General features: G+C 45.3%; 1 protein-coding gene and 1 non-coding gene across 10 annotated transcripts in view; one reads left to right on the plus strand and one right to left on the minus strand.

Moving 5' to 3' along the window:
- Positions 1-16,813: 16,813 nt before the first annotated feature.
- LOC131813469 (ral guanine nucleotide dissociation stimulator-like) overlaps positions 16,814-26,626 on the minus strand; it is a 145,596-nt gene continuing 135,783 nt past the window's right edge. For 5 of the 9 annotated variants that reach the window (XM_059143756.1, XM_059143750.1, XM_059143753.1 and 2 more), the window contains 8 exons: positions 25,630-25,766; positions 22,096-22,213; positions 21,623-21,680; positions 21,117-21,224; positions 19,290-19,483; positions 18,644-18,703; positions 17,673-17,708; positions 16,814-17,269 (listed from right to left, as the gene is read on the minus strand). In XM_059143756.1, the coding sequence (XP_058999739.1) occupies positions 17,179-17,269; positions 17,673-17,708; positions 18,644-18,703; positions 19,290-19,483; positions 21,117-21,224; positions 21,623-21,680; positions 22,096-22,172 (624 nt within the window). In that variant the 5' untranslated portion in view covers positions 22,173-22,213; positions 25,630-25,766 and the 3' untranslated portion in view covers positions 16,814-17,178. The other 4 variants (XM_059143754.1, XM_059143755.1, XM_059143751.1 and 1 more) reach the window with 3 other exon arrangements.
- On the plus strand, positions 25,606-25,769 carry LOC131814240 (U1 spliceosomal RNA). The gene has a single exon (XR_009347228.1). It is a non-coding gene; the product is annotated as a U1 spliceosomal RNA (small nuclear RNA).

The raw sequence follows: 26,626 nt of genomic DNA on the forward strand, positions 1-26,626 counted from the left end.
AAAACACTAGGTCATACTCCTTCATCTCTCCCACACGACCAAGTATTAGACACCTACGAGGTGTTGAGTAAAACTTCTGATATTAAATAGCCATTATACATGAACTTATGTATTACTGGGAATGCTAGGATTTTCACATGTTTCAATGCCAAAAAATATGTTTTTCCTAACACATAAATTGTTAAAGAGAAATTATTGATATTATATTGCTATGTGAGATAATTATACAATGTTTTCAAATCAGAGGAAAGCTCTTCTCACTCCTACATGGTATTATATTACATTATATATAGTATCATGTTTCCTATATTATTTATTCACTTATATTTATATATAAATATATTTATAGTATATTTTAATACTCAAAACATCGACAGAATCCTTAACATGAAGCTAATTTCAAAATAAGAAAGAAATGAAAAATCAATCCAAGAAAGAAAATATGAAGTATTCTCTGCCAATTGAATTGATACTTTAGTATTTTGCTTGACTAGAATAAATTTAATACTTATGTTCTAAAACCTTTTCTTCGAAGCACGCTAATACCCTTTCCTGATGCCTGTAATGGAAAGCCATTCTTAAAACCAGGGCTTGAAAGGTCAAGTTGATTTGCAACAAACTTAGATACCAAATGATCCAAGACTCTACAACTACCATTTATTGATATATTTCTCTAGAATAGTTTATAGGCTCCTTAAACAGGCCCTTCTTTGTTTCTTTAAATAGTCAGCCAATACTGAGAAGCAGAAAACTTTTTTTCTACAATATGGCTAAGATATCCAAATATGCATGAAAACCATTATTTTATAATTCAGTTTTCATACTAAATAAAAACATTCAGGTTAAAGAGACAAAGTGGTCTGTTCCAAAGGTCAAAATACAGATAAAGTAAATTTAAATATAAATATTTACTATTTCGGAAAATGAATACCATTAATTACCTGATGTGGCTGTATTTGAACTCTGGAAGAGTGAACCTAACAAACCAGCTAAGGCTCCCCCTAAGGAAAGGCTTGTTGATGGGGTAGTAGTTGTAGCTGTTGATCCACCCAAATTATTTAGGGTAAATCTTGTAGATGCTATAGAAAGTAAAACGGTAAGGCTTCAAAAAGAAACATCATTTCTAAGAACACTGGAGAAAATACAAAACATTCCCCACCACCACGAAAACAGACAGCCCTACGTCCAAGACAAAATTCACTCTAGTTTTTCCTAAAAAACTACTTGCTAAAGATAAAATTACATATACTTAAGAATAAAGAGAAATAAGACCGTAAGGCAAACGCTAGTGACACAAATAAGAGTTCTAGGTAACACTAGAATGGTATAAGGTAATGGATTCCAGAGAATAATAAAGAGTTTTCAATCCAGGATGCCAAATTCGCCTTCAAAATGGAATGAATCCTAAGGCAGGCTAGGCTGATGCAAATTCTTTATCCTTTCTTGTCACCAATATGCTCCTTGAAAACAAACTGAATATTAATAGTTTTACATTTTACCTCTCACCCTGTCCCTGCTTTGCTCTGTAAACAGAGATCAATTTCCAGGATGGCTCCTGCTGCTTTAAAGCCAATGATGATCTTTGTAGGATCCTAATTGCTGAGTGATTAAAATAAAAACTTTCCACAACTGAAGTTATCTTGAATAACGTGGATCCCTATACTCACTAGCCAAAAAAACCAAAATTCAACGACAAAACGTGACTTTTTCCATTCTGCCTCACCTGCTGGAGTTGACATCAGAGCAGACGAAAGAGTAAGACCACTAGCTGAGGTAGAAGTAATAGGGAGAGCAAATGGTGTGGCAGATGCGGCAGGTTTACTGAATCCTAAACTGAAACCTGTTGTAGACGCAGATGTAGTAGCTGGCGTTCCTGAGTCAAACAAACAAACAAATCCTATTTTACCATGAATGTATATGTCTTACATCAATCAGAATCCCTAAAAGTTCGTGACCCTACTTTTGTAGCTAGAAGGATAGGTGTGTAGGTATGAAAAAGGAAAATATAGAAGTTGGAGCCAAATCATGATGAATAATTAAAAGAGGATGCTATGATCTTAGGAAAAGCAAGAAAAAGTCCCATCAATGTGGTCATATTGAAATCCAATTTCAGTTCTACCCCTGGATTTACCTACAACAGCACTTACCCTTCCTTTGCTCTATACTCAACAGAAAAATATTCCTCCCCTCCAACGCTATTTAAACCACCATTCTCTACTGTTTCCTCTTCCTGTACTTCTGTCAACTCTGGCTACTCCTTCCAGTCTGCTTTTGTCCATCTCCTTCCTCTGTTCAGTTCTTAAATGATACTGCCTACGGCTCCAGGCCTGCTCCCATACTTCCCAACTACAGAATCTCAGTTAGGGCAACATGGGTCTAAATCTACACCTGCCGGAGTCTCCACTGGTTAGCTCTACCGGGATGTCCCTTAACTATCCACCTCTATGCCTCCCTACACAAAATGTTTCCTAAACCCCCTTCCGTGGTCCACTCAGTTGCTCAAGCCAGAAACCATAATCACCCCTGACATCCCTTCTCTCTCCTGCATTCTACTAGCCATGACCTGCTGATTCTACTGCAGAAATAGCTCTAGATTACAAGCATCCTCAAAACCCTTAGCTCAGGTCATCTTCCTCTCAAGAACAATTATAACCTCTTAATTTGTTTCTGTCCCTCTAAACTTTAATCTTTTCTTGGAATTATTTCAGTTACTTTAAAAAAGAAGAAGCGAGAACACCAACAATAAATAATACCCTGGTGATTCTCTCTGACCGAAGGCTCTTATTAGCTCTATACTATCTCTACCCTAGAGTCAAAAGGCGTGGCACACAACCACCTTTCCTATCTACCTCCAATCTGTTCTTCACACCCCCTCTCTCCCTACCATTCCCACTTCTGAAACCTAAATTCTAACCAAACACTTTTCCTACTTCCCTGAGTCCCCTTATGACTGGGCAGTTGCACGTCTCCATTAGGAATGATGTTTCCTGCCCCCAAAATAAACTTCTACTCTTATCTTCCTCTACTTCTCTTGGTGCCTATCATACATGTTAGAGCACTTATCAGGTCATACAAGAACATGTTACTATACCTGCCAGTCACCTTCACCTCATCACCCACTGAATGCCTTACTCATGCTCATGCTCTTGACAACATTAGTATCACCTGCACCACCAGTATCATCACCACACCAACAGCTAATACTAAATGTTCAAAGCATTATGTATACCCAAGGCCACAGAGTTAGGAAGTAGTAGCTGCTCAAAACTATTATGAGGAAATACATAATGACCTGCATTTTGGCTTTCCTTAAAGGCACTGAGAGAAGCAGCTGACAGAAATTAAACTTCTGGATTGCCCTTACAACAACCAGAAATTCCTGCCAGGGTACAGTGCTCTAAAATCTAAATGGGTTCTAAAATCTCAGAAAATGAGAGAATCGAACTGCTTGCCCCAAAGCCAATCCTGTCCAAAACTCTGGTAGTGAACAGATGGGTTACACTTTCTGCTGGTCACAGGTGAGTACCATCCAAATGAACAAAGTCCACCAATCTTTGGTTTACTTCAAATGTTAATTAAATTAATAAATTTAACTTTGACTGAGTTTCCTCACTGTCCTTTCATTCATTCATTTCCTTTGACATTATTAATTTTTTTTATTAACATATATTTTTATCCCCAAGGGTACAGGTCTGTGAATCGCCAGGTTTACACACTTCACAGCACTCACCAAAGCACATACTCTCCCCAATTTCCATAACCCAACACCCCTTCTCCCTCCTTTGACATTAACAACTGTCATCCTACTTACTCACATTCCCTTCGGCGTATCGCTACAGAGAACCATGGCATTTTTGAGCTGGAAAGAAATACAAAAACCTTTCAGTCCTACCCTTGTTTTACAGATAACCAAAAGCTGCCAGATACTACATGACTACCTAAGACCTCACAATGATTTGGAATTACAACCAGGGCTTAATTCTAAGACTTCTGGTCTAGAGTTTGTTGCCTTTTTTTTTTTTTCCACTAAAAGGGTTCAAGTGACTATAAAAATACAATGTAAACTAAACCTCCAGAGAAAAAACCATTTCTTTATTTAAAGGTTTTTACTGAATTAAACAGTCATTGACTTTTTTAAAAACTCCAGTACTGAAAGGCTGTATAATGAGTCAGTGTCTGTGATCTATTAGGTTCCTTACATGCTTCCTTCTATAGCCCAGCTCTGTGAGATAATAAGAAAGAGAAGAGAAGAAAACCACAGATCTGGGATCTTTTCTCAAAAATTCTTACCCAGAGTTAATCCTGTAGTTATAGTTGCTGCTATTCCTGGGGACAAAAAGAGAAATAAAATTTAATCATCAATGGCAGATGACATTTTGGGGGGGTTATTACAAGGGCAAGACTTAGAGTCATCCTCGGGATATGATACTACAACAACCAGTATCTTCTACCATGACCGCTAATAGAAACGTTCTTCCTAGAGCACTGGTTTTCATATTAACGGCTATATATAATTATATAGGGAATAAGATTTATAAATGCAAACAACGACTGCTTATAACAACATTAGGCAAGGAGAAAAAAAGCTACTCTAAGCAAACACTGGCACACAAAGTTGTTTCAAGGAGCTCACTGGAAGCTCCCGCATTCCTGCAGTTCTTACATTTTCTATGTGTGGCTGTGAAAAGTGGCAATCAAAGCTGGAATGTCAATGCATAAAGTGGTAACAGAGACCAAGAGGCCCTGCGGGTACAGAATAAAGAGTAAATAAAGAAATAAGCTTTTGAAATGGCAGCATTACTGACACATATTTTTAATAACCAAATATCTTTAAGTATTAAAAAACAGATTTTTATTATCGAAATGTCTACCAGAAACTTTGACCTCTTGCCCTTTTCCCATCGAAACAACTCTTTTAATAATATAAAAACTTAAAACGTCTCTTAGGAAGGTAAATTATAATGTTATAGCAAGAAAGGATGCTGACTGCCCCATATATGCAAATTAAAAAACGTCCAAATTGGTAAACTTGATTTATATTCACTAAGGTGAAACACTGCATTATATACTCTCATGTAAAAATTAAATTAATTCTTTATATTTAAAGAGGTAGATCTTCTTTGTGTCAAGTATACCAAAAAAGAAGTTATTTTGAAAAGAAATCTTGGGATGCCTGCGTGGCTCAATTGGTTAAGCGGCTGCCTTCAGCTCAGATCATGATCCCAGGGTCCTGGGATCAAGTTCTGCAATGGGCTCCTTGCTCAGTGACGAGCCTGCCTCTCCCTCTGCCTCCTGCTCCCCCTGCTTATTCTCGCTCTCTCTGATGAATAAATAAAATCTTTCTTTAAAAAAATCACATTTCTTCAAATTTGTTTCTCTTCTTTTTTGAAGATTTATTTATTTTTGAGAAAGAGCTTGGGGGAGGGGGGTGCAGTATGCATCAGGAGGATAGGGAAACAGAGACAGAATCTCAAGCAGACTCCCCAAGGAGCTTAAAGCCCAAAGAAGGTCTCATTCTGCAAGCATGAGATCATGACCCGAGTGGAAATCAAGAGTTAGACCCTTAACCAACTGAGCCATCCAAGAACCCCTAAATGGGTGTTTTCATTTACACTAGAATAGATCATAACCGATGTGAGGCCTACCACTGGCCCTTAAGTCCACATCCCTATATATATTTCCATCTTCATATTTACCATTTTTTAGGTCTGACACCAATGACAATCCCTATAAAGGGCAGAGATATAAACCAGAACCTTAAAAAGAATATCCCATAGCTACTCCCTGAAATGTGACAATCCTCCTTACCTGTATTTGTTCCTCCCAGAGTGAACCCAGTGGTAGGTTTCGTTCCAAAGAGCCCGGTTCCAAAACCACCTGAAGGAGCAGATGTCGTGGCAGGAGTTGCAGTGCTTCCAAGAGTTCCAAAATTGAGACCCACTGAAGGGTTTCTTACTTATAAAGAACACAAAATAAAGTCTACTGGAACCAGTATTTCCTAAAGAAAAATAAGAATTAACTCTTCAAGGTTAAACACTTTCTTTCTTTTCACATATTCAATATATTGCCATAGAATACAAAAAGAACTATCAATTTATTTTTAACCAACCCAATTCAAATAGTCTCCTGTTCTCTTTAAAAATAAGTCACATACAAAAGATTTCAGATCCCAAGGAAATCATAAACAGTATCACATATTCTCCTTTTCTAAGTTTTATTGACAGCGTATTTTAAAATGGCCACAGAGAAGTCCTATGAATGTGGATCATTTTCCTCTTGAATGACTCACGTATAGTTCATATTTCTAAATACATTTGTTCTTTCCCAACTACTAAATAAAGAAAAATAAAACATACTCAGAAAAGTTCTTTTAAGTGATCTTTGCCACCTCTCTGTTGCTTTATCACCATATTCATGGATTTAGGCAGGGATGGGGGTTACAGTTACTTTTCTTGTCACCAAAACAGCATCAAGAACTGGGGTAGGGGAGAGAAGAGGAAAAGGACTAAACATAACCTGGCAAGAGGAAAATACAAACTAAAAATCACCCTCTATCCAGATTATGTGTTCATAAGCAGAAATTCTCTTCAGAGTTTCTGAAAGCTCAAAAAGAACAGCTGGTGATAGCAAGTGATGTGAACAAAGTTCGCAACTTTCAAATGTTCTTATCAAAACTCAAGGGCTCATATTTGCTAACTATAGTGGGAGAACAAATTATTAAAATGAACAACCTGACACTCCAAAAATTGTACAGGAGAGTTAAAAGAGACTATAACACATAACATAATGGGAGCTCCCATTCATCCTATATAGGTCTTAATTCTGTCTTGCCTGCCCTTCCAAACAGACATAATCCCAAGAGAAGTCAAGGTCAGTTTTAAAAAGCTTATGTCTGGGACACTGCAATTTAAGGAGGTAGCGGTGTTATGGCTGGGTTCCAGTGCCAACTCTCCAATGTCCTGGGACTTGTGTGACATAACTTAGCCTTCTTGATCCTCTGTTTCCTCATATGCAAAATGTTAATAACTTTGTCCACTTAACAGATTTTTTGCAAAAGATTGAGAGATTATGCATGGTGAATTAACTTCACTTAATAAAAGTTATTACTGCCATCATTAGGAACTTAATAAATTCTACTGTACATATTTTACAAATTGTATTACACCAGCCAATCACTGTGAGGGGAACAGAACTTGAAACCAGTCATCAACACTGAGGAGGGGGTCAAAAAAAGGGTCCTGGGATTGAGCCCTGCATCGGGCACTCTGCTCGGCGGGGATTCTGCTTCCTCCTCTCTCTCTCTCTCTGCCTACTTGTGATCTCTCTCTGTCAAATAAATAAATAAAATCTTTCAAAAAAAATGGAGCGGGCCGGGTGTCTTAGTTTATCATTGATTTTAAAATAATCTCTAGGAACATGGGTATGTGAAGTACAGAAGGTTGGCAAAACAGGGTTTAAGGTATTACCAACAAAGCACAAAACTGTGAACACTTAATCAACTGAGCTAAAAAGGTATTATAATAAATGTTATTGGCAAATTTTGAAGACCTCAAATTAAGGAAATGGTAGTTATGCTGTCCTCCCTCCCAAATAATTCAGTGATCCCATTTGGTTTTACTGCTATTCCATAAATATAGAAAGACGCACAATGAAATTTTTTTTTATTTTTTTGAAATTATGTATTTTTAGACTAAATATTTAAAATTTCTTGACAACTTAAGATACCTGAAGACACAAGGCACTGTTTCATAATTAAATGTGAAAACATTACCGAAGAAATACATCAAAGTGGTATCTTCTTACTCAAGAAAGCAAAAGAGAATTTTCTCTACAGGAGAGAAATTTATTTAAAAGCTACCCCAAACAGGACCAAGTTTTGCCTCAACCCACTATTATCTGCCAATGGCTCATCAGAATGTGTTACTGTTGACTCCATCAGGTCAGGAATATTGTTTTAACTTCTCCAGCATGCCCTAATGTGGACTTAGAAAGTAACATTTAGGGAGCACTTCCCAAGTGCCAGATATAATGTTAAGTACTTTATTCATCAGCATCTCTGTTCCAGATGTGGGAACTGAGGCTTGGAGAGTAACTTCCCTAAAATGATTTACCTAAAGAGACCAAATCGGGATGCCTGGGTGGCTCAGTGGGTTAAAGCCTCTGCCTTCAGCTCAGGTCATGATCCCAGGGTCCTGAGATAGAGTCCTGCATCGGGCTCTCTGCTCAGGAGGGAGCCTACTTCCTCCTCTCTCTCTGCCTGCCTCTCTGCCTACTTGTGATCTCTGTCTGTCAAATAAATAAATAAATAAAATCTTTTAAAAAAAACTATATTTTTGACACAGCAATTGCGATTCCATTGAACTAAGTAGGAGATGATAGGAATAGTTTTCGCCAAATCGGAGAAGGGTTACTGGTTGAAAACCTGGAAGAAAGAGCCAGTACCCTTATTTATTTCACCATCTAAAACAGAGTCCATTATATGGAACTGTGTTCAATAAATATCTGTTCCATGAATGACAAGAGCTTGCAACAGGGCGGTGGCACTGGAACTGAAGCAAATGGAAACTAGGTAATTAAAATTAGCAGGCCTTGCTGATTACGGGTGCAGAGAGAAAAGGAGGTATTAAGGGAAATTCCCAGACTTTTTCCTTGACTGTGTAGTCTGTACCTCCCCCATTTTTCTTGGTAAATTATGTTTTTTTTATTTTTTTTCAAGATTTTATTTATTATTTGACAGAGAGAGAGAGAGCTCTCAAGCAGGCAGAGAAGCCGGAGATATGCCCCTTGCTAAGCAGAGAGCCCCATGCGGAGCTCAACCCCGGGATCCTGGGATCATGACCTGAGCAGAAAGCAGAGGCTTAACCCACTGAGCCACCCAGGCGCCCCTGTACCTCCCCTTTTTAATATAAGGAAGATACTTTTGGCTTTTTACTCTACAATGACAACCCTCAAGCTTCAGGAGATAGATACCTTGTAACATTTTCTATGCACACTTCTTGATGTAATGAACTCCTCCCCTTTTACCTTAAAAAGACTGAGTTCTAAAAATTAAATCTCTCACCATGAAAATGACCTTTGACTATTATTGTCTCTTTCTAAACCTCTGCTGACTGTATTTCGTCATCGCCTGAAGCGGTGCTTTAGCAGGTTGCACAAAAACGATAAATATGCTACCTACAGGGGCGCCTGGGTGGCTCAGTGGGTTAAGCCCCTGCCTTCGGCTCAGGTCATGATCTCAGGGTCTTGGGATCGAGCCCCGCATCGGGTTCTCTGCTCAGCAGGGAGCCTGCTTCCTCCTCTCTCTCTCTGCCTACTTGTGATCTCTGTCTGTCAAATAAATAAATAAAATCTTTAAAAAAAAAAATATGCTACCTACAGTTTTCAGTGTAACTAGAAGACAGTGTGAGTCAATCCACCATAACACTCACGAATACTACTACGCACACTGTTCAAAATGACCACCAAGAAATGCTGCAACACGTATTTAAAACAAAAACCTGCAGTAAAAAAGGACAGGGTTCCATGAGGTACCAAGAGGTGAGCTCGTTTAGAATACCACGAAATCATTAAAGCAGTGGAATGTCGAAAGCCGTATATCCTGCAATGAATTCTGAATTATCAGCGATAAAACTCTAATTGTCCCCCTTAAAATTTTTCTATTGTCTTTTTCTAAAAGCCCAGAATGACCCACAATGTCGTTCTCCCTTCTGTGCCTCAGACTGCCGCACTGCTAGGGCTCAGCGTGAAATCCCAGGCCCTTTCACCCAGCCAGACCCCACTGGACAGGGACACTGGGTGAACCATTGTGGATTCTGGGGACTCACAACCCTATGACCACCCTCCCGACCAGGCCCCCGAACGGCAGGACTATGAGGCTGGCGCTGCGCAAGTCTGTCTTTCTCTTTCGCAGACCCACTAGAAAGGAACCCAGCGCGAAGGGAGAGGGCCGGGCCCACCCACGGGATCTCACGGAGAGGACCAGGCCGGGAAGGCGCAGAAGCGCAGTTACCTAGATGCCCCGTCCCGAAGGAGAAACCGCCGCCTGCGCCGGTCCCGCCGGGGGCTACGGTGGTGGAGCCCAGCGTGCCGGTCCCGAAGGAGAACCCCGTGGACATGGCCGCCGGGGCTCAGCGCCGAAAGCAAGCTGCAGCGGTTCTGGACGTTCCTCTCTCCTCAAAGCCAAGGCGGGCCAGGCAGCATCGCTCTTGCCCAGCCCAACCAGGCGGGAAATTCAAGCCCTAGAGGCTGAACAAACAAGGCCGAGGTGGGTGGGGCAACCACCCGAGAGCACGTTCCGGCTCCCGCCGCGCGCTCGTAACCGGGAGCGAGCCCGCCGCGCAAGGCACCCTGGGATGGGAGGAGTGGATCACGCCGGCGCAGGGCATCCTAGGAGGGTGCGGGCTGCGGGGGGAGGAGGGGAGTGGACAGAGGGGGGGGCGGAGGGGGAGGGGAGGGGGTGGGCTGCGGAGGGGGGGTTAAGCGGGGGCGGGGGCGGGCTGCGGGGCCGGGGGGTTGTCGGGAGCGGGGTTGGAGGGGTGGGACTCCGGTGCTCTTAAAGGGTAGGCGCTTGGCGTTAAACAGCAAAACCGTTCCCTTAGTTATGTATTTGCATACCTGTTGATGTAATCTGTACTTCATGCCTGTTGAATATTATTGCTTATGTCTTTCCTTACTGGTAAAAGGATGCGTGGAATCCCAATGTGGGGGGGGGGCCCTATTGAGCAGTCCAAGCCCTGTTAGAGGAACGGAGGCGCGCTCAGTCCATGGTCGGCTGCCGTCCCTTCCCGGAGGAGGAGGGGTAGCTTGTCTTTCCCTGACAGTTCGGAAATGAACCGAGAGCAATTCATTCATCCCCTCCACAGCTTTTGGAGCCCGATAAGCGCAGTCATTGCGAGTTGCCAGCCAGGAAGCTCAGAGAGCGTCCTTTGGTGGGGGGTGGCCGATCCCGTTGGTGGCGCTGAGCAAACCCCCTGGACGTCAAGCGATGTGGTCAAGTCCACGAAGTTTTTGCAGCATATCCTGCTGGGTAGGAGTCTGGGTCTCCAGGCCCATCGGGGCGATGGCTGCCTTCGGGCTTTGGGTTTTGCATTGCTCTGACGCCTCTTTGCTACCTACCAGAAGAACTGCCAGGTGGAAGGGCTAAGTACAGAAACAAACACAATATAGTGCGGAATTTAAGAGTTCCAAGAGCAACCCCTAAACACAAGAAAAATGTAGATTTAAGGAAGAGATCCCCTCTTGTAGAAGCATCAGGAGAAGCTTCATGTCTGGTGCATTTAAGGTGCTGTCATCATAATGTGGGTCTTTATTCAGAGATTGTTACATTACTTCCGCAAATGGTTTTCCTACTTGTGATTTCTTCCAGTAAAATTTATCCCATAAGCAACCACCAGATTTGCTCTCCTAAAACACAATTTTCACCCCTGCACTGCCTTGATGAAACACCAGTGGCCTTTAGGCTAGCATTCGTCCTCCATAAGACAAATCTAAGCTCGGGCCTCACAATTCCTCTTAATGCAGCACTTTCTCTAGTGTTGAGGTTGGGCATTGCTGCCTCCTGTGGACTGAATCCTGTCCCTCTAAAATTCATGTGTTAAAGCCTTCACCTCCAATGGGATGGTGTTTGAAAATAGGGCCTGTGGAAGGTCTTAGGTTTAGATGAGGTCACGAGGGTGGGGCCCTCATGATGGAATTGATTCCCTCATAAGAAGAAACATTAGAGACCTCTTTTTCTCCATTTCTTGAGGATACAGCTAAAAGGCAGCCTTCTTAGGTAAGAGGAGAGCTGTTGGGCACCTTGATCTTGAACTTCTCAGCCTCCAAATCTCTGAGAAATTTCGGTTCCCACCCAGACTGTAGTATTTTGTTATTGCAGCCTGAGCACTTACACATTACCTCTGTGTGTGTTTAATTAAAAAACCTAAATAGCATTTTAGATATTATGGATATCACCATAAGAATAATTAAAAAGTGATGCATTTGAAGTGTAATTTAAAGAAAAATTTCATAGTGACTGAACAGGTGGAGGAAAAAATGAAATATCGAGGGTTTAGAGCTTCAGTGATCTAGAAAATGCTATTATCAGTGATAACTTATAAGATGGTTAATAAGAGGACTATGAGGAAAAAATGTAGGGTATTTTGACTGGAAAAAAAAGATCCAGATGATTTTTGGAGGAAGATAGAATGTGGCTCCCAACATCTTTTAATTCCATTGTGTATTCTTTCCACAAGTTTTGAAGACTATCAACATAAAATTAGTAAGTTCAAAAGGCTTGGCCTAGGAGTACCTGGGTGGCTCAGTTAAGTGTCTGCCTTCCACTCAGGTCACGATCCCAGGGTTCTGGGATGGAGCCCAGCACCAGCCTCCTTGCTCAGCGGGGAGCCTACTTCTCACTCTCCTTCTGCCTGCAGCTCCGCCTGCTGGTGCTCTCTCTCAGGATCTCTCTGTCAATTAAATAAATAAATAAAATATTGTAAAAAAATGCTTGGCACATACAGTTTATATGTTGATTAATAAAACATGTAAGGTTAGCTGGAAGGAAAGTGCATGTAAAAATGTAGTAGGGAGTAATATATATTCATAATAAGGGAAACTGATGTGGGCCATATCGGAATTAAGTTCTCAATCATTCTGTAAATCTTAAACAGTTTTAAAAATAAGTTTATCAAGGGCACCTGGATGGATTGGTTGGTAAAGCATGCAGCTCTTGATTCTCAGGGTTGTGAATTCAAGCCCATGTTGGGTGTGAAGTCTACTTTTAAAAAGCTAAAGAAATAAAATATAAGTTTATAAAAGAAAGTGAGAAATTTGAGTTAGATAAAAGTTTGAGTTTGGGGGGAGCCATTCAAATTGATAAAGTATTCCTTTAACTTCATAAAAGTTTTTGTATGGCATTTTTGTCTTCCATCTGGCAGAGTGGTTTAACTTGTGCAGAAGTAACCCCTGAGCTGCCACGGAGAGGAGCGCTGCAGGGATGGAAAGCAGACTACTTAATGAACAGCAGTATTACAGTCTATAACATGGCTCCAGATACACCGAGTGTAAGACTGGACCTCAAAGACCTTTTCTCATATAAATTCTTATGCTTGTCATTTTAGCAAAAAGAAAACAGTTTACCTCCTTTATTCTACAGAACTAGAACTCCAAAGAAAGCAGTTTCTATAAGCCAGCAATGTGGTTATTAAATGGAAAGCTTGATGTAAAATGTCCATGTAAATTTCATGCCTATTTAAGCCTAAAGTCTATGCATCCAGGCAAAACCATGCAGCACAGTCATTTGGCTTAACTGTCCTTATTTACAATAACACATTCTATTCCAAAGGATGTTTCCCATATTCCTCTTTGACATTGGGGGACCTGAATCCGTATATCCATTCTATGGGAATTACCACTTTCCAAGGAGGAAGCAAAGGATTCAGATTCTAAATTATGCAACAAACCACATTCCTTCCCTTTGTTGTTTTATATTATGTGAATCATGCTAAGAAAACCATCTTTTGCAGAGTTACTGGCTGTATGGTGATGTTGCTAATGTCAGAAGCAAACTGAATAATCCAAAAGGCAATAGCATTGTAAAAAAAAAAATTAATTTCAACTTGCATTAAAATGGCTAAAGAAGTTTGTTTCCGTGGTATTCTCAGATCAGGATAACTCTGAGAAGCATCATTTGAGAAGTTCTAACATAGAAAAGAAGCTGGAATCTTAAGTCTATTTAAGTGGATCCGCAATATATATGGTCTGATCCTCTGAAATAACCAAGAAAGATATTATGATTTAAAGCCTATATATGATCAGTTGACCTCTGTCTTGCATTTATTCCTGGGGATCTATTGACTTTAAAGTTTTATATAGTGTCCTAACTTTTTTATAAAAATCCTATTAAAGTTTCAAAAGATCCAACAACAACAAAATTTATAGAAAGATAGATCAACAGTCAAAATGCGACCAAATGTTAATAACTGCTGACTCTACAACAAAGATAGATGGGTGTTCATTGTACTGCTCTCTGAAATTCCCTACAGGTTTGAAATTTTTCATACTAAAAAATTGGAGCCTAAATCTAAAACAAAAGTTTCCAAGAATAGATCTAATAATGATCTGTTTCCTGATAAAATTTTCACTCATCTCCCAAGAAATGAATGAAAGAGAAAAGAAAGGAAATGCCTTGGTTTCCTTCGGAGTCCAACAGAGACAGCATTTTGCCCTTCCTCATGGGCTGTTAGGGGGATTGACTGTCATGATTCATGCTCTCAAAAGATACTCAGTAATCCTCAGCTTGACCTGCTCAGAGTAGCCCCCTGGGAGCACGTTGCCGTCCTGGGCTCTGGGCCTCTGCCCTACTGTGTCCCTTCAGCCTGCCAATCCAGACTCCCCTGACCCAGTCGTCCTTCCAGAAAGCCTTCCTGCCCGCCAGTATGGGATCCCACTACACTGGTGCTCACCCATCAGACCCAGGCCAGCCCTGGGGCAGGACGTCCCCCAGAGCTAGTGTCCTGGACATGGACAGTCCTCCGTGTGGAGACTGGCAAGCTGGAGCCCGCTGTGCTGCCACCTGTTTTTAGAACAAATATTGGGGTGCCTTGTGATGGGGCTCTTTCTCCCCAAAGCAGGGAAATGAGCTGCCCCCCAGTTCCATCACGCCTGTCCCACTCTTCCCCCACTGTGGAACCATTGGTACATCGCGCCTTAGGCCTCCCTGACTGCCAGGGCCCCAGAGCCTTTTCGTGGCTGGAGTTGAAAATGTTTGATGGAGGTCAGTTTGGTTTTTGATGGACCTGCTGGTGGGATGAAGCCTGGGCACTCCCTGCAAGCCAACACGAAGCCTGAGCCCCTGACCAGTAAGGCAGCGCACAGCCCACGGCCGCCCCTCCCCTAGTGCTCAGAGCTCCCCTTTCTCACGGAGTCCCACTCGCTGGTGTTTCTCTCTCTTCCTGCAGGGAGAGCCCCAAATGCCCTCTCTCTGAGGACCTATCTTGTGTGCCTGGTTAGCTCCATCTTCTGGCGGGCAAGACCGGAGTTACTGACGACGACCTCTATTAGAGCGTCAGATCAAGGGGACTCCCCCTTACCCGACTCTGTGGGAGAGGAGGGGTGTCAGCAGGAAGCCCGGCCCCGTCTCTCACACAAGCTCAACTTGAGGGATACCAAGGTTGGGGTTGGCAGGGTCAGGGGGTCACAGCCAGAAGATCCTGAGGGTGTGGATGAGCTCTGTCCAGTGCCAAAGGCCCTGGTTGAGGCTCTGTCCATCCTGCAGCTTCCATGAGCAGCCGATGTGCATTGTAAAGGCCTCTCTTGCTCATACAGTTCAAGTGGCTCTGCTCTTGCCACAAAAACTCCATCTGCATGAACACTTGTCTGTCACCCGCTGACCGGCACTGTCCTTGGAGGTTCGTCCCTGAGAGGATGGGGTTCAGCCAGGAAGGACAGGGAGCAAGCCGAGAGGAGTGGCCTGGCCTGTGCCCCTCTGCTGGCCTGGAGCAGGCTCTGGTTGCTCCAGGGAGAGTCTGGGTGATTGAGCCCGGGGGGCTGGAGTGGCGGGAGCGTGTCACCGGACAGGGCATGGGTGAGGTGGGTTCCAGGACACGGGCCAGGGGAGCATCTGGGAGAGGACCTATGAGGGGCTGTGGGCAGCCTCCCCAATGCTCTATGGTCACTCCCAGGGCCCCGACGTCATCACTGCTGGCTTGTCCTCCTCATGATTTCAGGTCTCATCTATAGAATCCTGGATCCCTCCTTTCCAAAGCAATGCTTCTCCCTAATGAAGACAGCATAGAGGAGCCAGCAGCCAGTCCCCTAAAAATGTGGGTAAAGCGTGTCCCCGTGTTGGTGTTTACAGGAATCATTCCTAAAGAAACAGACATTTATGGCACAGACGTGCTTATCGCTTAGACTTTGAGAGTCAAATAACTGGAAATGAATTAGTTGTTCAACAGAGGGGTTTCCTGAATGCTGTCACTGAGAATGCCCAAGGGGACAGAGCGACAGTGTCTGTCCACTGAGGGGACATAAGGAAGAACAAGAGCACAGCCCCGGAACCTTCCCCGGCCCACTCTGTCACATACATGTGCGCACATGTGCACACACGCACACACACACACACACACACACACACACACACTACACTGAGGGTAAGGCGGAGAAGAAGGATGCCGTGTATTATAGGGGATTGTTCATCGGTAGAAGGAACATGCCTTCCTTTTTTCATCTTTAAATCATTATTTACTAAATAAACATAGTCTGGATAAAGCCTAAAGAACTCTTTTATGACGTAACTTGTTAGCAAGAGGAGAAAATTTAGATATAATTTTAATACTTGATAACATGCCCATTAGAATAGTTGAAACAGACTATCCAGAAAAATGAAAGCATGTAAAGGTGTCTCATGGACCCAGACATTTCTCTCATGGTTTCTGCTTTTCAAGGCATGCTTCTAAATGGGAAACCTAGCTCAGAATGAAAACAGTTCATTTGGGGGCTTCCCGTGATCTCTGTTCTTTCAGGAACATTCCTATCTAATAAAATGTTATTTGTATAACCAAGTTTGAAAAGAGGGGAATCACACTTATGTTCTGCAGACACACACAGAAGGCCATATGGTAGGATTCCAGGCAGAGGAAAAAAGTGGAGGTGAAGTGGCCGAGACAGAGAGCAGAGCAGCGGTTGCAGGGACTGGGGGAGGGACAGAGCAGTGAGCGATGAAGAGTGCGGGTGTCTCTGTGACGGAAACGTCGTAGAACGACATGGTTGTGCAACACTCTGGATGGACCTAATGAGACCTCCATATCCCACTGCAAAGGATGCAAGTAAAATGTTATGTAAACTCAAATTCTACTTTATTTAATTAAATCTAGTATGTAATTATATACATATACACAAAACAGAAGAAATACAAATAAAGCAACGAGGGCGATGGGAAAGACATGCTTTCTGGTTGTAGCAAGCACGAGGTGCTGCTCAGGAGCGGAGCCTGCTTGCTCCACGGAGGCAGGGGGCGGCATCTCGTGGGCAGGACCCTGCTGGTCATCCAGGAAAGTCAAAAGGTCAGGTGGCTCTTCCGTGACAGAGAAGTGAACGAGGGCCCTGACGACCATCTGCCCTGGCCCCAACGGGTCAGGGGGGGTCACTGGTCTTCCCAATCCATAGTGAGCTGCCGCAGCAGGGATGGCGGGGGCCAGCTCAGGCTCCAGAGGTGCAGCGGGTGCCAGAGTGGCTGCTGGAACAACTTCCCGAGACACATCCTGATCTGGCTCTGGGGCCGGTGATGTAGCTCCAAGAAGAGAAAGCATCATCAGCTTGGTTGACTTCCCTCTCGCCTTTCCCTTTCCCCACCACTCAGCGTGGCCTGCGCTCAAGACCCAGCCCCTGGAAGGTGTCCCCAGTGGAAGCCCATGGGGACAGGGATCTGAGACGACTCACTACTCTCAGCCCAACTACAATCTATGGAGGCTTCCTCAGGGTGGCCCACCCTGCCTCCTCCTCAGGCCCACATCAGTCAACCCCAGTTCTCCTCACCCCCAGCCTCTGGCTCTGTGGTCTCAGCGCGCTGCCTTTCTGGCAGCAGAAGCTGGGCACGGCGCTGCAGGTCCGAGCCCGGCACATTGACCTGCAGGTAGGCCAGTAGAGCATGCAAGTTGGGATACTCTGGAGGCTGCACAAAATCCCCTGGATACCTTTCCACCCACATATCCAGGATGGCATAGACGGCCCTGGGGACAGACATGGAGGCAGAGAAGTCAGAGGACAGGGTATGCATCCAAACCAATATCCCAGGGATACCCTGTGGGAACCTGGGTTCCTGGGCTTCCAGCTCCTGTCCGAGACCAGTCGGACTCCTTGTCCACCTGCAACCTGGCAGTCCTGCCTGAGACAGGCCTGCTCCCACACGGCAGGCTGGCCAAAAGCCTCTGGGAGTGGGAGTCCTTGATCAATGGGGGGAGCCTTTCTGGACTTCTTAGGGGAGCTGGACACACTCCTCAGTCTGTCTCCTTGCCCACGAGCCACTTCAATTCAACTGCATGTGCCCAGGGAGGGGTGGTGTCTGGCCTCTTAATTACCCTCACTGCACTCGCCTCTGCTCCGTGAAGATCCAACCGAGGAGGGAACAAAGGGACTCTGTCTCTAGCCAGGCCTTCCCAGGACCCTCCCCGTACCTCCACCGTTACCTCCTCTGCCCGTTCACTAGGTGCCATGAGAGTGGGTCTGTTTCCACTGACACTCACCTCCCACAGGGTGTGGGATGCCTGCTGCTCCCTGGGCTCTACTGGGAAACCAGTCTCCCGGAGCCCCCTCTGAGCACCCAGCGTGCAGGTGCCAACAGACTGCTGTGCGATGGTTCCTAAATCCTGCGTTCTGGGTCCCAGAATTGGGGCAGAGAGAGGGCTGGGAGGGGGCAGGGATGGAGCATGACCCTCTCAGGGGTTGAAGCTGTACACCATCCCCTTCTGCTCTCCCACAGTGCTCACACACCTACCCCAGTTACCCAGGGCACCTTCCCAGTTTCCAGTAGAAGCTCTCAGACGTTTACTCTAAAGCAGGAATCACAGAGGTGTGCGTGAAGGTCCGGCAGCCCCTCGAACTCACAGTACCCTTACTGCCCTGCTGGAGAGGGAAGGCCCTCCTGGAGCAGCCAAAGCTTACTCACATGTTGCGCTGGTCCTGGGGTCCGCCGACCTCATCATAGCTGGAAGAAACACATCCGAATCTAGAGGAGGCCAGGGGGCATCACATGAGATGTCTGCGGATGTTGGCTCTCACCATCTGACCCTTGACTAGCCTGCAGCCCTGGGGTGCTCTCTGTTCTGTGCAGGGATCCCATTCAGCTCTGAGACAATCGCCTCCACCTACTGGGGCTTCCTGAATGCTTGCTGAATGAAAGGGCCCCAACCAGCCCATCACCGACATCTGAGTTGCCCTGGCCCCTGCTCACCCTCAGGGATGCCTGCTCTGGATTCACCCACACACAGACCCCAGAAGGAATCTCAGCTCTCCCTTTCAGTGGCAGAGGAGCCCAGCTCAAGATCACAGTGAGAGTCAGGAATGAGGCAGAGGTTTCATCATGAGGGGCACAGGAATGAGCAAAGAGCATGCCCACAGGCCCAACAGCAGACTTTTCCACTGGCGCAGGCTACCGAGTGTTCTTTCCCTACAAGACCCCACTGAGTCCCTATAATACCTCTGCCCCAGTTAGGAGCAAGGGAAGCTTGGGGAAGCTTGGGGTCCTGCCAAGTCTCACAACCAGGCATTGGCCAAATCCCACGGAGCAGTTAGGGGCAGGGGAGGGTGCTCACCTTGCAAAGAGGAGGCCCAGCACCTCCTGGGTGGTAGCAAAGCTGCGGTATATTTCCAGAAACGTGTGAACATAGTTTAGATCTTGTTTTAGGACGGCAGTCACCAGGTAATCTATTCCGGCCCCCAATGAACTGGCACGAGTGTTCCATACTATCAAGGTCTTATTCCTCTTCCTCGTTGAGCCATTTTCCCCCTGAGGTGAATCAGAGGAGACATGAGTCAGTGCTGTGGCCACCAGGAGGGTTGGGGCTTGGAGGGCAGAATGAGCCCCCAGATCTCAGGGACTTAAGCAAGAGGTGGGACAAGAGAGCCCAGAGTCTGGAAAAGAATCAGGTGACTCAGTGTCTCATTGGGTTTAGCCTAAGACTTGGTTTTGCTTCAGGTCATGCTCTCCGTGTCCTGAGGCTGCGTTCCTCGTAGGGCTGTGTCCATAGGGCAGTGTCTGCTTGAGGATTCTGTCTCTCCCTCTGCTTCTCCCCACACTCCCCCTGCCTCCCTCTCAATCCATCAATCAATCAATCAATCAATCAATTAAGAACTCTTTAAGGAAGGGATATCTGGGTGATTCAGTGGGTTAAAGCCTCTGCCTTTGGCTTAGGTCATGATCTCAGGGTCCTGGGATCGAGCCCCGCATTGGGCTCTCTACTCGGTGGGGAGCCTACTTCCCCTCTCTGTCTCAGCCTGCCTCTCTGCCTACTTGTGATCACTGTCTGTCAAATAAAGAAATAAAATTAAAAGAAAGAAAGAAAGAAAGAAAGAAAGAAAGAAAGAAAGAAAGAAAGAAAGAAACCTTAAAGGAAAAGAGAAAATGTTCTGGTATCCATACAAAGAATTGAAAAAAATGATGTCTGAACTTGCTAGTATCTCAGGTCCTTTTGTGAGCGGAGTATGGATAGTACGTCCCTGCATGAGTGGCATGGATCCTGTGATTTCTGATGACATAGCCCCATTGTTTTTATTTTTTTGAAAGATTTTTTATTTATTTTTTTGACAGAGAAAGAGAGGTCACAAGTAGGCAGAGAGGCAGCCAGACAGAGAGGGGGAAGCAGACTCCTCGCTGAACAGAGACCCCCCCCTCAACGTGGGCCTTGATCCCAGGATCCTGAGACCATGACCTGAGCTGCAGGCAGAGGCTGAACCCCCTGAGCCACCCCGGCACCCAACATATCTCATTCTTGAGACAAGAACACAGACGTTTTAGGTGAGAGGGCTTAGGATAGGAGGGCACGGAGGCTGTAGGATGCAGCACTGTTCATTAGCCACAGAAGGGGATTATATCCAGTCCTGCCCCTGTAAAGGGCTAGATGCCGGTGATAAATGACTGGCCTTCTGGACTGCCATGCAGGGCAGTGAGGCCCCTGATCCTCACCCTAGGGGCCCCAAAGATGTGTTCCATCAAAACAAAAGCACAGAGCAAGAGACAGAGTACCATGGGCCCCATGTCCCTTTGGATCAGAATCTCCCAACTCACTCTAGCAAATGATCATTTGCAAGATTTGTATAACCTGAGGAAGGACTGTTGGGCCAATGCAGACACCTGGGAACACGAGTTAGGAAAATGCCTAGGCCAGGGCAAAAGGAGTCTAGATCAACGGGATGAGACCTGGTCTAAAGTCTCTTTAATGATACTCCTATAAGTATGTGGACAATGGCTGTGCTTCTGTCCAAGGCGTGAACCGGACCATGAGGGCCAGTTTGGGGAAGTGATGGGATGCAGATTCACGGGAGTACAGGACTCTAGGAGGCCGGGCTGGCTTCTAGGAAGTGGGGCCCTTGGTGCTGCATGGGCGCCTCAGGGGTCGGGTCTCCCGAGCACCTGCACTCACCCTGAGCCAGCGCCAGACTCTGTTGGCCCTGTGTGGCTTCTTGTTCTTCGGGGAAGGAGAGCAGCGGATGTCGACATTCAGCTCCTGCACCATGTCCTCTGGAGCGTTCTGTAAAGACAGTGCCCAGCAGCCAGGCAGGAGACCTTAGAGCCCTGTCTGGAGGCGTTTGCTAGTCTTTAGACCCAGGGCGCTCCATTCCAGACACACCACAGCCCAGGTGGCAGAGCCCTCCCCCAAGGAGAGAAACGTGGCCCAGCTTCAGGGCCTTGGATGTGCTCTGGCACAGCTAAGAGGCACCTCAGGAATCCCCGGTGCACCCAGCCCACCATGACATTGGTGTGAACAAGAAGGGATCACCAGGGTATCCACTGTGCTCACCCTCCTCCAGCCCATGGGCGGGAACCCCCACATATCCCTCCTCCCCTCAAAGTCCAGAGGAAGGAATGGGGCTTCCCTAGGACGGTTCAGAGGGGTGGGCATCGCCTAGTCTCCTCAGTAGTAAGTACCTTATGGCGTCTCCCTCGAAACATCCTGAGGCATCGCGGGGGTGGTTTCAGCCAACTTCTGCAGCATGGGAACAAGTCATTTTCCTGGGGGTTCTGGTACCCAGAGCCCCGGGATGTACGTAGACAGGACGAAAACATCTTTCTGTGTCAGACGTTTCTGTCCAAATAGCCCTGATACCGGACTAGAGTGTGGGTCCTGGTTGCAGGGGTTACAAGTTGTGGGCCTTTGTGATCCAGGCAGTGACATCACTGCCTGTGATCCCCTACCGGGGCCCACTCCTGGTTGGACCCCTACACAAACAGTGCTCCCGTCTGCCATCTCCTCTTCCCCCTTCTGCATGCAAGGACACATCTCATCTGTACACAGTGACCCCAACACACCCCTCGGAACAGGCCCCCAGGGAAGGTCTGGGAGAAGCTAGGTCCCCAGCTTGCAAACACACCTGGTTTCAGACACAAGTCTCTATACTTACCTGGTTTGGACCTTAGATAAGCCGTTGTGCCTGACAGGGATGGTCCCTTCTCTGCAAAATACGGATGATTCCAGCATGTCTTTCTATCAGATGTCCACAGGCATAGGTTGGATAATAGCTATGATGTTAGAGGAGTGCTGTCACAGGTAGGAAATACCTCCCACCCAATTTCCTCCCTCCTATCAACTTCTTGGAATCTGCTACTAATCAGATCCCACCCCACAGTCCCTCCTGGGGTGTGTGTGTTTGTGTGCACAAGCACACTCGCTCCTGTGTGCACACATGTGTTCATCAGTGCTCATATTCTGGAGTCCCAGAAGACGACAGCCCCACCTACAAAGGGCTGGGTAGTAGCTTCTCAAGAACTTAGGCTTCGAATTTTCAATGAAATCCCTTAGTAAGGGACTGACCTTGGCCCTTGGCCCTTGGCCCTTGGCCCTTGGCCCTTGGGTGGGAACAAGTTATGCAGATGATAGGGCTATGGATACATCCAAGGGGAGGCACCTACCTGAAGGAGCCTACTGCAAAGTTTCCATCGACAGCCAGGTGCATGATTGAAACACTTAGGTGTCTACCCCTGTCTGGGACAATCCTGGCTTAAAAGTGTTCAAGGGGTGAAGTGGGGTGATATCCCAGGGGTGACAGCATGATCTCAGGATCCCGGTGGTCCCCAGAAGACCAGGTGGGGCCCGAATGCTTCAGAGTTCCCAGACATCAGTTAGGGAAAATGGCTGAAAACCATGAAGCTATGTCCTGGCTTTCTACTCTGTAAAGCCCTGTACTCCGAATCACAGCATAGTTGGGTGATCACTTTCCTGGGAGAGGTCCAGAAGAAGCAGGAGCTTGGTGAGACCTCTGACACCTCGCAGGTCTGGTGTTGGTCTGTGTCACTGGAATCCATAGAACCTGGAGTGGGTGGTTCCCACCTCCTGGGTGGCTCTGCTGGTTAAGCAACTGCCTTCAGCTCAGGTCATGATCCCGGATTCCTGGGATCGAATCCCACATAGGGCTTCAGCTCCATGGGGAGTCTGCTTCTCCATCTGACCTTCTCCGCTCTCATGCACTCCCTCACTCAAATAAATAAAATCTTTAAAAATAAAACAAAACAAAACAATTGGAATTGGAACTCAGTCACGCGCCTACGATAAAAATGCCTCGTCCCTGGCAGGGTGAACGCAGAGTTCTGACAGAATCCGAGGAGATAAGACCGGTGGAACGTTTTTTTCTGTGCGGGCTCACTGAAGAGCTGGGTGTGAATTTTCAGCTCCACGGTAGGGAGCAGGGTGCGGTGACAGTCACCTCAGCCATTGGTGCTGCAAGCCTTCAGGGAGTAAAACAGCGGCACTTGCTGGAACCCAGGGCCCGTCTCTGCTGCTTGGGCCAGCTGCAGTTGCACCAGGGGAAGTCCCCCTGAGGATCAGGGCAAGAGCCCCTCCCCTAGAAGGCCATCACGAACAGCTCACCCCTCTCAAGTTCACTGATCAGAGAGGGCTGCAAAGCTGCAGAGCTCAGGGAAATCACTAGGTAGCATTCTTTGTATTTTTATTTTGTAGGCTTTTGTTTATTTTTTTCAGGTTTTTCTTACTTTCATCTCCTTTTAAAGAATTCTTATTTGAAAGAGAATGTGTGGGGGGGTGTGGTTGGGCAGAGGCAGAGAATCTTTTTTATTTCTTTATCTTTTTAAGATTTTATTTATTTATTTGACAGAGAGAGATCACAAGCAGGCAGAGAGGCAGGCAGAGAGAGAGCGGAGGAAGCAGGCTCCCCGCTGAGCAGAGAGCCCGACTCGGGACTCAATCCCAGGACCCTGAGATCATGACCCGAGCCGAAGGCAGCGGCCTAACCCACTGAGCCACCCAGGCGCCCCAGCGGCAGAGAATCTTCAAGCAGACCCCCTGCTGAGCACAGAGTCCAACTCAGGGCAGGATCCCAGGACTCAAAAGATCAAGACCTGAGCTGAAACTCAACAACTGAGCCACCCAGGCTCCCCTCCAAGAGTAGCCTTAAGTCAGAAGAAATTAAAATTAGATCAATCCTAAATATGCATGAATTTTTAAAAAGAGTAGGAGAAGGAAGAGAAAGAAGAAAGCCAAGAGCAGCGAGAGAGTAGTCAAGGAGTAATATGAATTTTACTAAAGTGTGGCATGAGACAAAACTAGAAAGAAAGAAAGAAAGAAAGAAAGAACTTTATTAGTAGTATCTCTGTGGTATGACCAAATGTGCTTTGTTTTTATAATACATACTTGACAAAATGTCTTCCTATTATTTAAAGCATGCATGAATTATTTCAATTTTAGTTTTAATATTTAAAGAAAGGGTGTTATATAATTTATTTTCTCAAATGTCTTAGGACTTCTGGCAGGAATCCTCCTCAACCACGCTGCATCGCCAAAGGTCTTGGAGGTGATCCTTGACTGTGTTCTCGAACATGAACCAGTAATAGTCGACATTCCTGCATCGTGTTTGTTTCTGTTATTGTCCTTGCCACAGTGAAAAGTACTTATTAATTTTCTTATGTACATATTAAGTGTCTCTTTCTGTCTCACTTATCAACTCCAAAAGGGCAGTCACCTTTTCTGTTTTATTCACCAATATATAATCAATTGCCTAGCACAATGACACATGAGGTAGGAACTCAATAAATACCTTTGAATGAATAAATATATAAACCAAGAAAGTGAAATCCTATCACAGAGTTTGGAAGTGTAATCGAAGTGTAATCGAAAATGTATAAATGCAAATAAAAATTGATTCATTGGAGCAAATGGTTGCCAATTTGTCATCACAAAATGGGCCATTAGTGTCCAGATTATTTTTTTTTTACTGCTTTCTCATTACTATTTTTCACTAAGATTTGCTATTCCCAAAACATAGCCGTATCATCTGGGAAAAGAATAAACAGTTGTTTCTGATGTAGTGTAAACTCGTGAACCAGCACGAAGGTGAGGCAATTGATGCCCCCAGAGCACACGATGTCAGGAGACACTCACGCCTAGGTTTGCGCAAGCCTCATCCATGAACCTTCATGACCCTGAGCGAGTGCCTCCTTAAATTTTGTACCCTAGGGGCCTCCCTTGTCCCATTCTGGCATCTCTGTTAGTTTATCTATTATTTGTTCTTTCTATAAACTTGTCCTTGGAAGAGAAAAGAGTGCATGTCCAGGCTATGTCAGCTTGCCAACAGCAGGTTCATGAATGTCCTTCTTTTCATACACAGATTTCTTTCCCATCTCTTGACTGCCTGCCAGACCCACAGAACAAAACCTCCAGGTTGGTTAGGGTGATCTCCTTCCTTTCCTCCAGTCCCATACTGCTCTTTGGGACCAAACTGACTGGCTGCACTAAACATTTTTGTTATCCAACCTTAGCTGGTGTGTAATGAGACTTGTTACTCTGCTCTTCATCACTCTGTGCAGGCCAGAGTTTACCAATGAGGTGCTGGGTCTCAGTGCATAGACCCCTTTCTGTGCCTTCAACATACTTTATGTTAACTACTTCCCAACATTTAAAATTGCCAATTTTACAGGGGAGATACCATGATCATGAAGGTGGTTTTCCCAGGGCAAGGCTTATCCTTTGCACTCCGGATGTGCTGACCCCTGCGATTTCCCCAAATGTGGGAAACTCGACTGCATAATTTGTGGTAGTGGGGGACTGCGTTCGCGCTTTTCCCTGAAAAAAATAAAATAAAATAAAATAAAATTGCCAATTTTACATGAAAATGCAGATGTACAAAATCTCAAAAATGGAAAAAAAACACATTTTTCAAAAGATTTTCTTTTCTTAATTTTAGGACAGAGAGGATGTGCACGTGCATGAGTTGGAGGAGGGGCAGAGGCATAGGGAGAGGAACAGACACCTAAACAGACCCCATGCTAAGCAGGGAACCCTACATAAAGCTTAATCTCACCACCCAATCATGACCTTAGCCAAAACCAAGAGTTGGTGCTTAATCAACAGAGCTGCCCAGGTGCCCCATACAACACATTAAAAAAAAAAAGAAAATCTAACAAGATTTTTCTCAGTGTCTGTTTGTTAGGAAAAAATTTCCATGCCCCTCACAAATTAGAGAACTGGTTTAACATACATCTCCTGGAGACTTTCTTAACTTGGTTTGCTGACCTTCTTCGGGATGGGTTCTAGCAATTTGCTTCCACACAGCCTCTTTCCTTGCTGAATATGCATCAGCAAATACCTCCTTGTACATTAACACTATTCCTCAAATACTTTCTCTCTATCTATACACAGGATATGGACTGTATATCTGACTTTGTTTGGACGGATCGGGCCATGGAACTAGTTCTAGCAATGAGTGACGAGTAGAAATTTTATGTTTCTTATGGCTGAGCATTTAATTGTTAGTGCGAGCCTTTAGAGATCTCATTTTCCCTCTTTAGTGACAGGGAACATGGAAGGTAAATGAAGCTTTCCAGCCTGTGTTCCTCAGTGGCTTTAATGAACAGAATTCCCTGTCATTTTGCAATGGACATGTAGTAAGACCAAGAAATAAACTTTTGGGGACACTTGGGTGG

This window comes from Mustela lutreola, chromosome 13, assembly GCF_030435805.1.
Source record: "Mustela lutreola isolate mMusLut2 chromosome 13, mMusLut2.pri, whole genome shotgun sequence".
In the NCBI taxonomy this organism is placed as follows: Eukaryota; Metazoa; Chordata; class Mammalia; order Carnivora; family Mustelidae; genus Mustela; species Mustela lutreola.